Source organism: Chiloscyllium plagiosum, unplaced genomic scaffold (genome assembly GCF_037043375.1).
Source record: "Chiloscyllium plagiosum isolate Xiang-an unplaced genomic scaffold, Cpla_swu_hap1 HiC_scaffold_23, whole genome shotgun sequence".
Classification (NCBI taxonomy): domain Eukaryota; kingdom Metazoa; phylum Chordata; class Chondrichthyes; order Orectolobiformes; family Hemiscylliidae; genus Chiloscyllium; species Chiloscyllium plagiosum.
Window position 1 is genome coordinate 31,947,667 of NW_028270161.1, and position 13,221 is coordinate 31,960,887.

The 13,221-nt window shown below is 36.4% G+C and overlaps 1 protein-coding gene across 2 annotated transcripts in view; it reads left to right on the forward strand.

Moving 5' to 3' along the window:
* Nucleotides 1–880: 880 nt before the first annotated feature.
* The window catches only part of LOC122561707 (traB domain-containing protein-like), a 28,365-nt gene continuing 16,024 nt past the window's right edge, over nucleotides 881–13,221 (forward strand). The window contains exons 1-4 of one of the 2 annotated variants that reach the window (XM_043713739.2): nucleotides 881–953; nucleotides 7,456–7,498; nucleotides 9,773–9,936; nucleotides 12,002–12,142. In XM_043713739.2, coding sequence (XP_043569674.1) covers nucleotides 951–953; nucleotides 7,456–7,498; nucleotides 9,773–9,936; nucleotides 12,002–12,142 — 351 coding nt within the window. In that variant the 5' untranslated portion in view covers nucleotides 881–950. Of the gene's footprint in view, nucleotides 954–3,548; nucleotides 3,675–7,455; nucleotides 7,499–9,772; nucleotides 9,937–12,001; nucleotides 12,143–13,221 lie in introns of those variants that run through there. The other variant, XM_087999536.1, reaches the window with a different exon arrangement.

The window sequence follows — 13,221 nt, forward strand, 5'->3', positions numbered from 1 at the left end:
TCCAGCTAGCCTCCACCACTTCCTCTGGCAGCTCATTCCATACATGTACCACCTCTGTGTGAAAAAGTTGCCCCGTAGGTCTCTTTTATATCTTTCTCCTCTCACCCTAAACCTATGCCTTCTAGTTCTGGACTCCCCAACCCCAGGGAAAAGACTTTGCCTATTTACCCTATCCATGCCCCTCATAATTTTGTAAACCTCTATAAGGTCACCCCTCAGCCTGTGACGCTCCAGAGAAAACAGCCACAGCCTATTCAACTTCTCCCCATAGTTCAAATCCTCCAACCTTGGTAACATCCTTGTAATTCTTTTCTGAACCCTTTCAAGTTTCACAACATCCTTCTGATAGAATTGCACACAGTATTCCAAAAGTGGCCTAACCAATGTCCTGTGCAGCTCCACCATGACCTCCCAACCCCTGTACGTTTAACAGAAAAAGAGGGTACAGAATTTCAATTTTGTTGTTACTAAACTAATAAAAACTCACCGAAAAATGGAAAATAAAGCTACTTATACAGAATAATCATGGAAACCTCCCCATATAGTTATGAAACACTGGCCTTATTAACATAATGTTGTGGAAGACTAATGTGAACAATATCTTCAATAGATCTATTTGCATCATGATGGATTTTGCTCACAAGAAAAATAAATTGGATCCAAACTGCCTTAAAAATAATTCCTGCATTTTGTAAATAATTGGTAGGGAACAATTTCACAATAGGAACTTGAGGAAACAATATACAGACTAAGTAAACAACAAACCAACCAATGATTAGTTAGATGCATTGGAAAGGAAGTACTGTAGGAAATATTGAAAGTGAAAGAAAGTTTGAGGGAGCTGCAAAAGCAATAAATTTAAAGGGACGTTTTGTTTAGTTTCACTTTGTACAGAGTCACAGAGGGATCACTTGTTGCTCCGTTTATTTGCTATTTTTCAGGATAAGACAATGGTGAGTAACATTTATCTTTTTAACAAACTTTTCAGGATTGAAACTTTTACGAATGAATCATGTAGTTACCAAAGTATAAGAGCTTGAATTTGAAATCCGCTGGTTTATCACAGGAGTATTATTCTCAATTCAAGTCTGTCCCTGCACCATCCTTTACGTATTTTTTAATTATATTTTCTGAATATTTTACTTACTCTATTTCCCTTTTTTTCCTACTTTTCTTTCTGTCCATATTATAATATCTATTTTTACAGGCTGGCAAATTCTTGATTTTCTGTTCATTGTCTTTGAATATATTTTAATTCACTATTAAATGCTTACTGTAACAAAGCAGACATTTTGTGTTTAATTATGAGGTTTACATTCTAAATTATGTAAATGGTGAAGCACAATGGATTATTGAACTTTTCTTCCACAAATTGAGTGGAGTAGATCCTGTTCATTTCTCATTTGCGTTCAGTCAGAGACCAAAACATGCAAGGACAGCTTCTCTACAAATGAAAGGAGTGTAAATTAAGGGGAAAGTGTGGAGTTGCTATTCTCCTCATAGATAGCAAAACAAAATCAGCAATGTTAGAGCCTTGATCTAGTCAACCGAATCTTCTAGCTGCAGCAGGGCGGTGCATATAAAAGGGTAGAGGTTTAAATTATTTAAATGAAAATATGACTCATGCTGCTTCGCACAGGAAAATATCAACACCAGACAGCCAAGCTTCATTTAACAGATTTGTTTACATGGGACATTATCTTGTACACAACAGAAATTGTTGGAGAAATTCAGCAGATCTGGCAACCTGTTTGGGGCGAAAGCAAAGTTAAAGTTTCGAGGCCAGTGACACTTCATCAGAACATCAACAGTTGCTTCTGATGAAGAGGTGCTGGACTTGAAACTTTAACTCTGCTTTCTCCTCATAGATGTTGGAAAACCTGCTGAGTCTCTCCAGCACTTTCAGTTTTTGTTTCAGCTCTCCAGTATTCGTAGTTCTTTGTTCTGCTTTGTTTTATATTATTGCTGTAGTCTGTTTATGTGTTAAGCAGTTCAATGAGTATTAAGACTACGAGTTCCCACAGATTAATTTTTAAACTTCGTCTTTTTCTCAAAACTGATAAAGCTCTTGAATTCGGAGTAGGTTTTGTTTTAAAGAACTACTGAGAATTCTGCATAATTTTAACTGACTTTGAAGTTCAACTAGATCACAATGTGGGTCTTGTGGATTATTGCTTATGATGAGTTTGTACTGCAATGGAAGGTTATTAACATTGCAATGGCAGATCTGTTTGTGTTTCAAATTCTGAATTCCTACTTACCTCCGATAACTCTTGATTCCCCGACTAACAAAAATCTGTCCATATCTATCTTAAAAATCTGCAATAACCCTGTCTCCACTGCTTCTGATACAGAGTTCCAAAGTCACACAACCCTCAGAAATAAATTCTCCTCATAACTCTTCTAAAGGCCCATCCTTAATTTTAAAACAGTGCCCTCTAGTTCTTGACTAACCCATAAATAGAAAATGTTGTTTCTACATTTACCTGGTCAAGACTATTCAGGATCTTAAAAACTTCAATCAAATTACTCTTCACTATTCTAAACTCCAGTGGAATCAAGATCAATCTCTCCAACATTTTCTCATTAAAAAAAATGCTCATTCTAGGTTTCAATCTAGTAAACATCATCTGACTCACCTCCAAATTTACACCTTTCCTTAAATACAAAGACCAAAACGATACACAGTAATTGAGACGCAATGCCCTGCATAATTGAAGCACAACATCTTTGCTTTTATATGTTCAATTCTTCTCATACTAAAGGATAACATTGCCGTAACATTTCTGATTAAGTGCTGTATCTGCATGCTAACTTTTTGTGACTCATGCATTAGGAGCTCCACAATTGTATTCCATTCACGTAACATTCTGTTTTTCTTTATTCTTCCTGCCAAAGTGAAAAAAAACTTCACATTTTAATAAGTTATGCTCCATCTACCAGAGTTTTTGCTCACTCACTTATTCACCTATCTATATCTGTCTGGAATGTTCTAAGACATACTTTCATGTCTTGTTTCTTCTTCTGTTCTTGAATTTAGCTATCATAGCCTTCATTCCCCTCATCTGGGTCACTGATCTAAATTGAAAAGAAAAAGAGATGTATGACAGATCCTTGTGGGATTCCATTTGCTACATCCTGCCAACCAGGCAAAGATCCATATATGCATACTCCCTGTTTTCTGTTAGCCAGCTAATCTTCTATGCATGAAAGTCAATTATCTTCCAGACCATGAGCTTTTATTTTCCGCAATAACTTTATCACTTGTGGATATCCAAACACAATACTCCTGCAGGCACATTATCCACAGTACATATTACTCCTTTAAAGAATTCCAATAAATTAATTAAACATGATTTCCCTTTGCTGAAACCAGGTTGACTCTTCCTGATTACCTTGAGTTTTTCTAAGTGTGCAGCTATAATCTTTTGAATATTTTTTTTTCTGACATCTTCTCCACAACAAATGTCAACCTAAACAGCTAATAATTCCTTGCTTTCTGCCTCCCTCCCATCTTAAAAAGAGGGGTTATGTTTGCTATTTTCCAGTCCGATGGAATCTCCAGAATAGAGGGAATTTTGGAAATTTAACACCCACAGATCTACTACCTCATTTACCACCTGAGGAAGAAGTCCATCTGGCCCTGGGGATTTACCTGGCTACAGCTCCATCAGGTTCATTAGTATCACTTTCATTGTGATTGTAATTTTGCTAAATTTCCACATTCTGATTTACAGCTATTACTGGAATGTTTTTGTATCCTCGCCAGTGTAGACAATAACAAAATATATGTTCACTTAATGCACCACCTCCTTATTGTCTTTTTTTGAATCACATTCTTACTTTCGAGAAGATCAATCTTCAATCTACTTACCTTTATCTTTTTTAAATGCCTGTGGAAACTCTGACAAAATTTTAAAAATATTTTTAGCTGGTTTCCTCTCATGCTCCAATTTGTTCCTCGTAATTAACCTTTCAGTCATTTTCTACCATTCTTTATCAATCATCCTATGTACCATTCATCTTTCTCTACTTATATGTTCTTTTACATTTGATGGTTTCCCTAAATTCTTCAGTTAACCTTGAATGGTGCGTCCTCCCTTATTTTGTGTATTCTGAAATGTTCCCTTAAATGTCTACCTCTGTCGATTTTTTCCTGTTACCTTAAATGCCCAATTATTTCAGCTAGTTCAGTTTTCAAATCCGCACTTTGTCCTCATTTAGGGTTAAAATAATAGTCTGAGACCCAATGTTCTCCCTTTCAAAATGGATGTAAAATTCAATCAAGCTGTATTCGTTGCTATGTAGAGTTCCCTTCAGTGTAAGGTCTTTAATTAATCCTATCTCAATGCACAATACCAAATCTAATACATCTTGCTCTCAGGTCGGTTCCAAAATTCTCAGAAATGTTACTCTTGGAAACAATCTCAAAAGCATTTTTTGAACTTCTCATCCAGGCTACTACTGCTGATCTGATTTTTCCAGTTTATATACACATTAAAGTCATCCAGGAATCTTACCATCCCCTTATCACAAGAACCCAACGTTTCTTCTTGTATATTTTGCCTGACATTGTGGTTACTAATTGGAGGCATGTAAGCCACTCACACTAGTGATTTCTTACCATTCGTCTCTATCCAAATTGATAGTACAGCCTGATTTCTTGAAGCAAGATCATCTCTAACTATTGCAAAAATTCCTTCCTTGATCAATATGCTGCCCCTTGACCCTTACCTAACCTCCTACTTTTCTTGAATGTAATATACCCCTCAATCTTGAGACCCAATCCTTGTCATCCTACAACCATGACAGGTTATCAGATCCTATTTATTTACTTCCATGTGCACTATCAATTTCTTTACTTTATTATGAATGCTTCATGCATTCAGATAAGGGGCCTTCAGTTTTATCTTTTTGTTATCTTCATAACATTGAATTGCAACTGCTGCTCAAGCTCACTTTAAGTGACTGGAACCAAAGAATATCCAGGAGGTCTCACATAATATCAGCATTGAAGGCAATAGATCTCAATTGTCCCAACATTATGCTTCAAACTCTATTAACAAGCTATAATCCTTTTAATTGATAGATTTCTGCTACCTAGCAAGAATTTATCCTTAGTGCCAAATATATGCATAAGAGTTACAACACAATGCTTCTGATGTTGAGATAGGCCTTGCAGAGCTTCTCGAGTGATTGTGCCACTTATCTCACTGTAGCCCATATCTCTCAAACATTTAAAAGAATCCATTTTTGTCATCAAGCTAGGAACCTGTGACTATCGATGATACAAATATCTCAGCAAGAGGCCCAGCAATCACTTCACTAGCTTCCTACAGAGTTCTCGGGTACACCTGATCAAATCCTGGGGATTTATCCACTTTTAACCGTTTCAAGACACCCAGCAATTTTTCCTCTTTTGAAATATCATCCCTCCTAAAAGCTCATACAATTATTAATCAAAACATGTAGCCACTGAAACCTTCTTGAAAAAGTAATCTTTTCTCACATGCTCATTAATCTGTGAAAGCATACAAATAGCCATTCGAAAGCCACTTCGAAACATTTAATTCTATTAACTACTTATAAAACTTTCAATCAAATAAACAATCCTCTCACAGCCATGTAAGTAACTCTGTGCTATATCCATTATCGGAGTTAGGTACATTCATAATGCAATTGCTATGAAGTTGAATAAAAAAAAACCTACAGAAGTTCAGTCCATCTGCACTGATTTTTCCAATGCTCAGTGGAGTTTCTATCTGAGAAGTTTGGCAATTGTTCAGTTTTTCTCAAAGCTTGAAAAGATCCTTGGACTTTAATCATTATAATACTCAAAACACAGTTTCCAGATGATGACAAAATCACATGTTGAATACAGAAGTCAACCATATCCAGATAAAGCAGTCTAACATGTGAACACTTACACATTGCTGATCATTGTATTGGTCATTTTCCTTTTAAGGGCAAATTCCAATGATCAATCACTTTGTTGAAAACATAGCTAAATCATGACATTCTACAAAGACATTCAAAGCTAGCAAAACCTTTTAAGCTGAACTGTCAAAACACTTCCAATTCTTCAGTAGACTTCTCCAGGGTTTATGTATCGGCTTACTAGACATGGTACCCTCAGTCTTCAGAAACCCCCCCCCCGCCACCGTGATAGCTCCACTGCCAGGGTAAATGGAATTTGCAGCAACCATTGAAATTGTAAACCTGTTATCCCTTTACTGGAGTGCAAGTAGCTATACTTCAAACCCTGAGGAAGTCAGTGTCTGCTGGGAATCAGCTGGTAAGAATGAAATTACAGTGCCTCCACTTTGGGTCTCCCAATGTGAGTTGACTTAAAATCAGGAGAGGAGAATTCAGGCCCAAGATTTTATAATCTGAAATGCACTGCCTGAAATGGTGGTGGCAATGGACTTAATAATAACTTTGTAAAGGGAATTGAATAAATACCTGAAGTGGAAACATTTGCAACGCAGTGGAGAAAGAACATAGGCACAATGGTCACTTTCAGAGCTTAAGAGGTTGGCTGTAAGTGGTTACCACTTATCTTCTCATTAACAGGCCACTTAGACTTGAAATTATTATGTCTTTTCAAAATTCTTTTAAAGTGTCTTAAAGTTTTCTGTTTAAGGGCATAAGTGAGGACAAATTACTTTCAAAATATCAGTGAGTTAGTAGCCCTTGTTGATATTTAAGTTCAAATGCCGCATCAGCTTTCAGTTCAGTGCAGATGTGAAAGCAAATGTGAAAATACAAAGTTTCTGTATTCGAGATGAATAACTCTGGTGTTTGTGAAAATATCATTTTTCTGGCTCCCTATTGAAATGTTTTCAGCAGCATAAAGTTCCTGTACTTGCATAGCAGATATAAAATAATCCTTCTACAATAAGGTAAGTCATTTCAATTCTAAATATTCTTTAACAATATGATTATTGTTAATTCCTGACAGTCAACTTCCTGGTGTCCCAGGAAGGTCTAAAAAGTACAAGTTTAAGCTCTCATTCCTTCAGCACTTTTAGTCATTGTTTAGAGATTTTTAAAAATCTCAACATTTTTATTTCTTTCAATCTTTTTCTCTGTTTCTTTAGCTAATCTTAACTTTTCCTCTTACTATTTCTGTTTCTGTACTGCTTTGATAGTGAATTCACTTTTCTATCTTATATTTCCTTGTTCAGATCTTATGATGCTCATTTAAGAATCTTTCAATTTGATTGATTAAATATATACACAATTGCTTGCCTTGTTCATTCCCATTCCAGATACTTAGTTTCCCTGGTTGTGACATTACATTTCATTTTTCTGGCAAAATTGTGGAATTTGATATCATGAGTCTAAGTACTGTCAGTCGTACTGATTGACTAGTTAAATGAGGTTTGGTGCTATTAATGATTGATATGTGGGAGTAGTTATTTAATATTAATATAAATGTATCTGCTTTTACAGGCGCTTGTTGGAAAGATGCTGAAATTTGATTGGTCGAGTATATGTGAGTTCTATATAAATGTAGAGGGACTGGTATTAGTATCACTTTTTTTCTTGTAACATATTTCTGACCAACAGTTGGTTGCACAGGGCACAATTTCAAAACTTGCAGATGACACAAATCATGGAATTGTGAACTATGAAGAGGATCGTGATAGATTTCAAACAGATATGGACAAGTTGGTGGAATGGGACGACACGGTGGCAGATGAAAATTAATATGGTGAAATTTGATGTGATGAATCCTGATAGGAGGAATGAAAGTGACAATGCAAAATAAAAGGCACAAATATAAAGGAGTTGATAAAATAGAATGACTTGAACACATATATATACAGATTGTTGTAAGTGAAGAGCAGATTGACAAAGCGGTTAAAAGGCCAAACAGGAAATTGCCCTTTATCAATAGAGACATTGAGTACAATAAAGAAGAATTTGTTTTAAAACAATGGTTTGAGTTCAACAAGAGAATTGTGTCCATTCAGGGCATTACAGTTTGGGAACGATGTGAAGAATAGACAAAGGATGCAGAAAAGATTTACGAAATTGGTTCTCAGAACGAGGGGCTTCAGTTGTATGGATATACTATATAGGGTGGAGGTCTGCTCCTTAGAGAAGAGGAAGTTGGGGAAAGATTTGGTGTAGGTCTTGTGGAAAAGTGTTGGGGAAAAGTTAACATTATTTTCCTGGAAGCCATTTTCCTGATTCGGCTGAAAGTTCCATTTTGTGTCCCCAGCCAGAACTTTGCTGGCTATGCATTCCTTACTATGAGGTAATGTGAAAGGTTGTCCTTAACTTCCTTCTCAAGATAGTGTCTCCTCCCTTTGCTGAATGATCAGCGCAGGCTGTAGAACCAGTCAAGCTGACATAGACTTTCCAATTAGTCCCCATTCCGTCTCTGGTTATTGCCTCTTCACAGTCATTCAGCCAATTAGGGATATCTCTGCTTAGTATTAGCAATCTGTGTAACTAGAGCAGGTGGTGATACCATTTGATCTGTCCACTTGTAGAATGCATAATAGTGCTTTAGTTTTGAACTTAATGACTAACCTAATTTAGTACCAACTTGTAAGCATGCCAAACTGTATAATTAACAATCAGCTCCTATCTGCTTTCTCTATATAGTCCTGTAGTATCCTGATGTACTTCGGAATAACATCGAGCCACAGTTAGGATGGTGAATTCCCCATGATATATCGTGCAATAAACTAATCAGTTCGCAAGGTCCGAGTCTTGAGAGCTTTCTTCAACAAAAAGAAAGATAGGCTTTGTTTAATTTATACTTTTGCATTCATATAATCCCTGATTAAATTCCACAAGCTGAAATAAATTTAATTACATTTTCTTTGTCATAATAGAACAAAACACAATCTGTATCATGTGCAACTTAAACTCTTCGGAGAATAGTGGAGCATTTAATTAAATATACTCATAATTCACAGTTAACTTTGCCACTTTCTATTTTGAAAATTCACATTTTGAATGAATTATCCATGAGTCCCACTTTCAGAAGTATTTATCCCTTTTTGAAATATTTCTGGGCATCGCTTAAAATGCTTTCTTTAATTCATTGTTAGCTTTAATTAAAACAGTTTAAAAAAAATTAAAGGACCAATCATTATTTTGTAAAGTGTGTGGAAGCTGTTCGTTCAGGCTGAATGGGAAAGGTGATAGAGATGGAGAGTTGGTGAAACAGCAAAGGGTGTAAAAGAGAGAGCCCGAATGAAAGTATCAATACATTAATACATCTGTTTCCATTATGATTATGTTGTGTACAAGTGATCTGATGCATTCATGCAGCGATTCACGTTGTTAGACTAAATGTTTATAAATAATTAATAGAACATTTGTCTGACATCCTTTTCATCAAGATTAATCCCCTTTTATAACATTAATTATGTAGTGTCTTGTACCTCGCCTCCTATAGCTCTGTTTTGCATTGGTTGACTTCCCCTTTGATACCATCAATGTACAGATGAAGTCCTAACTAACCTCAGAGCTATCCCAATCTTAAATTTTGCTTCTTTCATAACTGTTTCAAAGAGAATTGTCTTATTGTAGACCATGATATATTATTTGTTAATCATACTTGTTCATAATTTAGAATTTTAAATTGATTATTGAGGACTTTTCATTTTGAAGCATATTTCTATTTTGCTGATAAAACATTAATAAATAATCAAATTCATTTATTATTTCATCTGTTATAGAGCAAGTATTGTATAAGTCTTCCATATATTTGAAATTGTTAAGTTATTTGCAATATATTTACCTTCAGCTTACGAAGAAATGACTATGACTCTGATGTCAAAGATTGCAAAGCGTCAGAAGAACCCAGAAATGAAAAGCAACATAAGTGAGCTTGTCACTGAAGATGGCTGCAAAGTCTACCTGGTTGGCACAACTCACTTCAGTAAGCAAAGCATCAAAGATGTACAACAGGTAAAATGAAAATGACATAGAGAAATTCTGTGGTGAATTTAAAATACTGGTCTGCTGCTCCTCTGCATCAGTGAAGATGCAAAGGTAACATCTATTCATAAACTGCAACAAACACATATTTTTCATATGATCTAATATTCTGTGAAGTATTTCCTGCCTTCAACTTTTACAACAAAGAAAAGTATTACATGTAAAACTAATATTAACAACAAATTCTCTCTAAGCATTATTAGAAAAACAAACACATATAATGGAGACCAATGGTTCCTGAATTAAATCCTTATGAAATAAATTCACTCATTAGTTATGGTTTTTGAAGTAAGGGCTTCAGGCAGCTGTACCACATGGTTCTATTGTGCATGGATCCCATTGAACTTGTTGCACTCATGAAGTTAACTTGTTGGAATTGTTAAGGCCTGAGTGAAGTTTTTCTGCCACTGCTGGTTGAAGGTACTGCATGGTACAGATAAACACATTTAAAATAAACCAATTAAAAGCAAAATAAAAAACAGAATTTCATTTAGAAAGCATGTTTCTATGATAGTACATTATCTTGGACAAAATAAAATCTCATTGGGTTATTTTTTGAATGATACTATTTTAACTTTTTGACAAGTGGGTGGAAGTTTCCAGGAACGTTGTTACTTTGCTGTCCCCTACATGAGTGAAGATGTAACGGTAACTTCTGCTCATGAATTGCAACAAACACAATTTGATTAGGTTGGGAAGACCTAGTTAAAACATTCTGACACTACTGGTTGAATGTGCTTTACAGTACAGATGAATACACTTCCAAAAGATCTGAGGAAAATCCAAAATCAGCTGCAATATTTAGAGCTGAATTTACACTCCCATTGGGATGGTTGGTGGACAGACTGGGTAAGGAGGGGAAGGGAGTTGAAAAATTCCGCATGATGCCGTGACAGCCATTCCCAGGAGGTGCCACCCTCCCAGCCAACTACACTGCAATTTTATTCAAGAGGGAATGGTGTTTGGCAGCCTACCACCCCTTCATCTAATTGAGGCTAATTAATGGACTCATGGATCTTTTATGCCCTGTTGTAATTTTTTCATGAGGTTGGAAGAGGAGATTGGCTGGTTGGAGCCCTGTTGTACTCCTGTGTGTGTAGGCAGAGAAGGGCAGGTATCTCCTTTACAGGCACTCTGCGCTCATCAGGGATCCCTCCAAATGTCTGGCTGCTCTATATTTTCCCTTCCCCATCTTGGACCATTAAGTCCCCCCCATATCCTCATTCCCTTCACTAGGCCTTTCTCTCCTGGTGTTGTGGAATTAAGCCCAACTCACCTCTCCCCTGGGCTCCAACAATGATCCTCAATAGAGACTGGGTGCAGTCCCAGCAGTGATCACCCCTTCTGGTGACTTGAGGCTGCAATTTAAATCCAATTTTCCATAGCATTGGTATTTAAGGTGTTCAGGTTCCTGAAGATATGGGTAAGTCAGTTTGTGAATCTTGGGGGAAGCCTACTGTGGAGTCAAAAGCCCTTTGACACATAAGTTTAAAGGACTTGCCTACCTCAAATATCATTAAAGTGTACAATTTTGTTTTATATGTTTTCAATACAGTGATTGATGTTGGTCTCTGACCCCGACAGGTAATGGACTGTTAAATTGTTTAGCATTGTGTAAGTGTTTGCATGCATTAGATATGACCCCAACTTAGCAAGTGCTTTCTTATTCTTTCCAAAAGTATTGGAGGAGCTCATGTGCAAAAACCATCCTTTCTACTTCAGGCCGCAAGGAAATACTAAAGTTCCACCCTTAGATTAATGATTTTGTCATTAAATGCTGTAAAGTTTGGTGAAGAGTTCTGAACAGAATCCGAGAGAATCTTTCAAGCAAGAATCTAAACTTCTGAAAATCTATTAATAAATGGGGACCAAATGGTACCAAGAAAGTGATAAATGTATAGTCTAACATTTCATTGTAAGTTTCAATTAAAAATTTATTTGAATGATATCGCTGTGATTGACTCCAAGTCTGAATCTATATAACACAATGTTTCAGAGTTTGTTGAACTGATATGATGAGTGTTTTTTTTTCTAGATTATCCAGGAAGTGCAACCAGATGCTGTGGTGTTGGAAGTTTGCCAATATAGAGAACAACTTTTAACACTAGATGAACAGTCATTATTAAATGGAAGCAAAGCATTTGACACATGCACAATGCTGCAATCAATGAAGCAGGTACTGTTATTTTAACTAAGTTGTTAATTAATGTTACATTAATGCTTATTTTGCTTTCATTGTTTAAGTTCCTTCCTAACACGTTAAAATGGGATACAGACATGTAGGCATTGCATATGTTATGGTCTTCTGATTTTTTTTACTCAAGCTTTATTTTATAGCAGAGAATACAAATTATGAATGTGTGATTTTAGTTGGAATTATATAATACCAATAATACATGTGTGCAATAGCCATGTTATTTTTGCAATAAATCTTCCATTATTTTCAGTTCCTAGATATCAGCTGGCCTGGACGTTTTACAACTGAATTCTAGAAATTGAGCATTAAAACATTGCAACATTGCTCTGTGACTATAGAATGCGAAGAGCTTGTGTTATATTGCTATCTGTGCCCCTTGGATCTCAGACTCTACTGACAGAAAAGAAATCAGCGCAAGTGTGTTTACTCCTGTGTTTAGAGTTCTGCTGTCCTGGCAGCTATGTTTTTAATTATAGGAGATAAGGGGGTTGGTATTACAATTCCTTATCATCATAGAATTCCTACAGTGTGGCAGCAGGCCATTTGGCCTATCAGATCCATACTGACCCTTTAAACAGCATCACACCCAGAGGTACCCCCTCCCCTATCCTTGTAACCCTGCATTTCCCATGGCTAATCCATCAGGCCTGCACATCCCTAGACATAATGGGCAATTTAGCATTGGCAATCTACCTAACCTGCACATCTTTGAACTGTGAGAGGAAACTGGACCACCCAGAGGAAACACGCACAGACATGAGGAGAATGTGCAAACTCCACACAGTCACCCAAGGGTGGAATCAAACCCAGGTCTCTGATGTTGTGACGCAGCGATGCTGACCACTGAGTCATCATACCGCCCTGATGTTAAAAAGACAGAGGGCTTAAATCTCCACAGTTCTGTCAACGACCTGGCACAACTTCAAAAGGATATTAACTTAAGTTCCAGAGAAGTGACATATTGAATCATTAATGGAATTTCTCAGGGGATTTCACCAATCACCTGTTGGAAAGTCCCAGTAATAAATCCAGGTTTCAATATTACATACAATCAATGA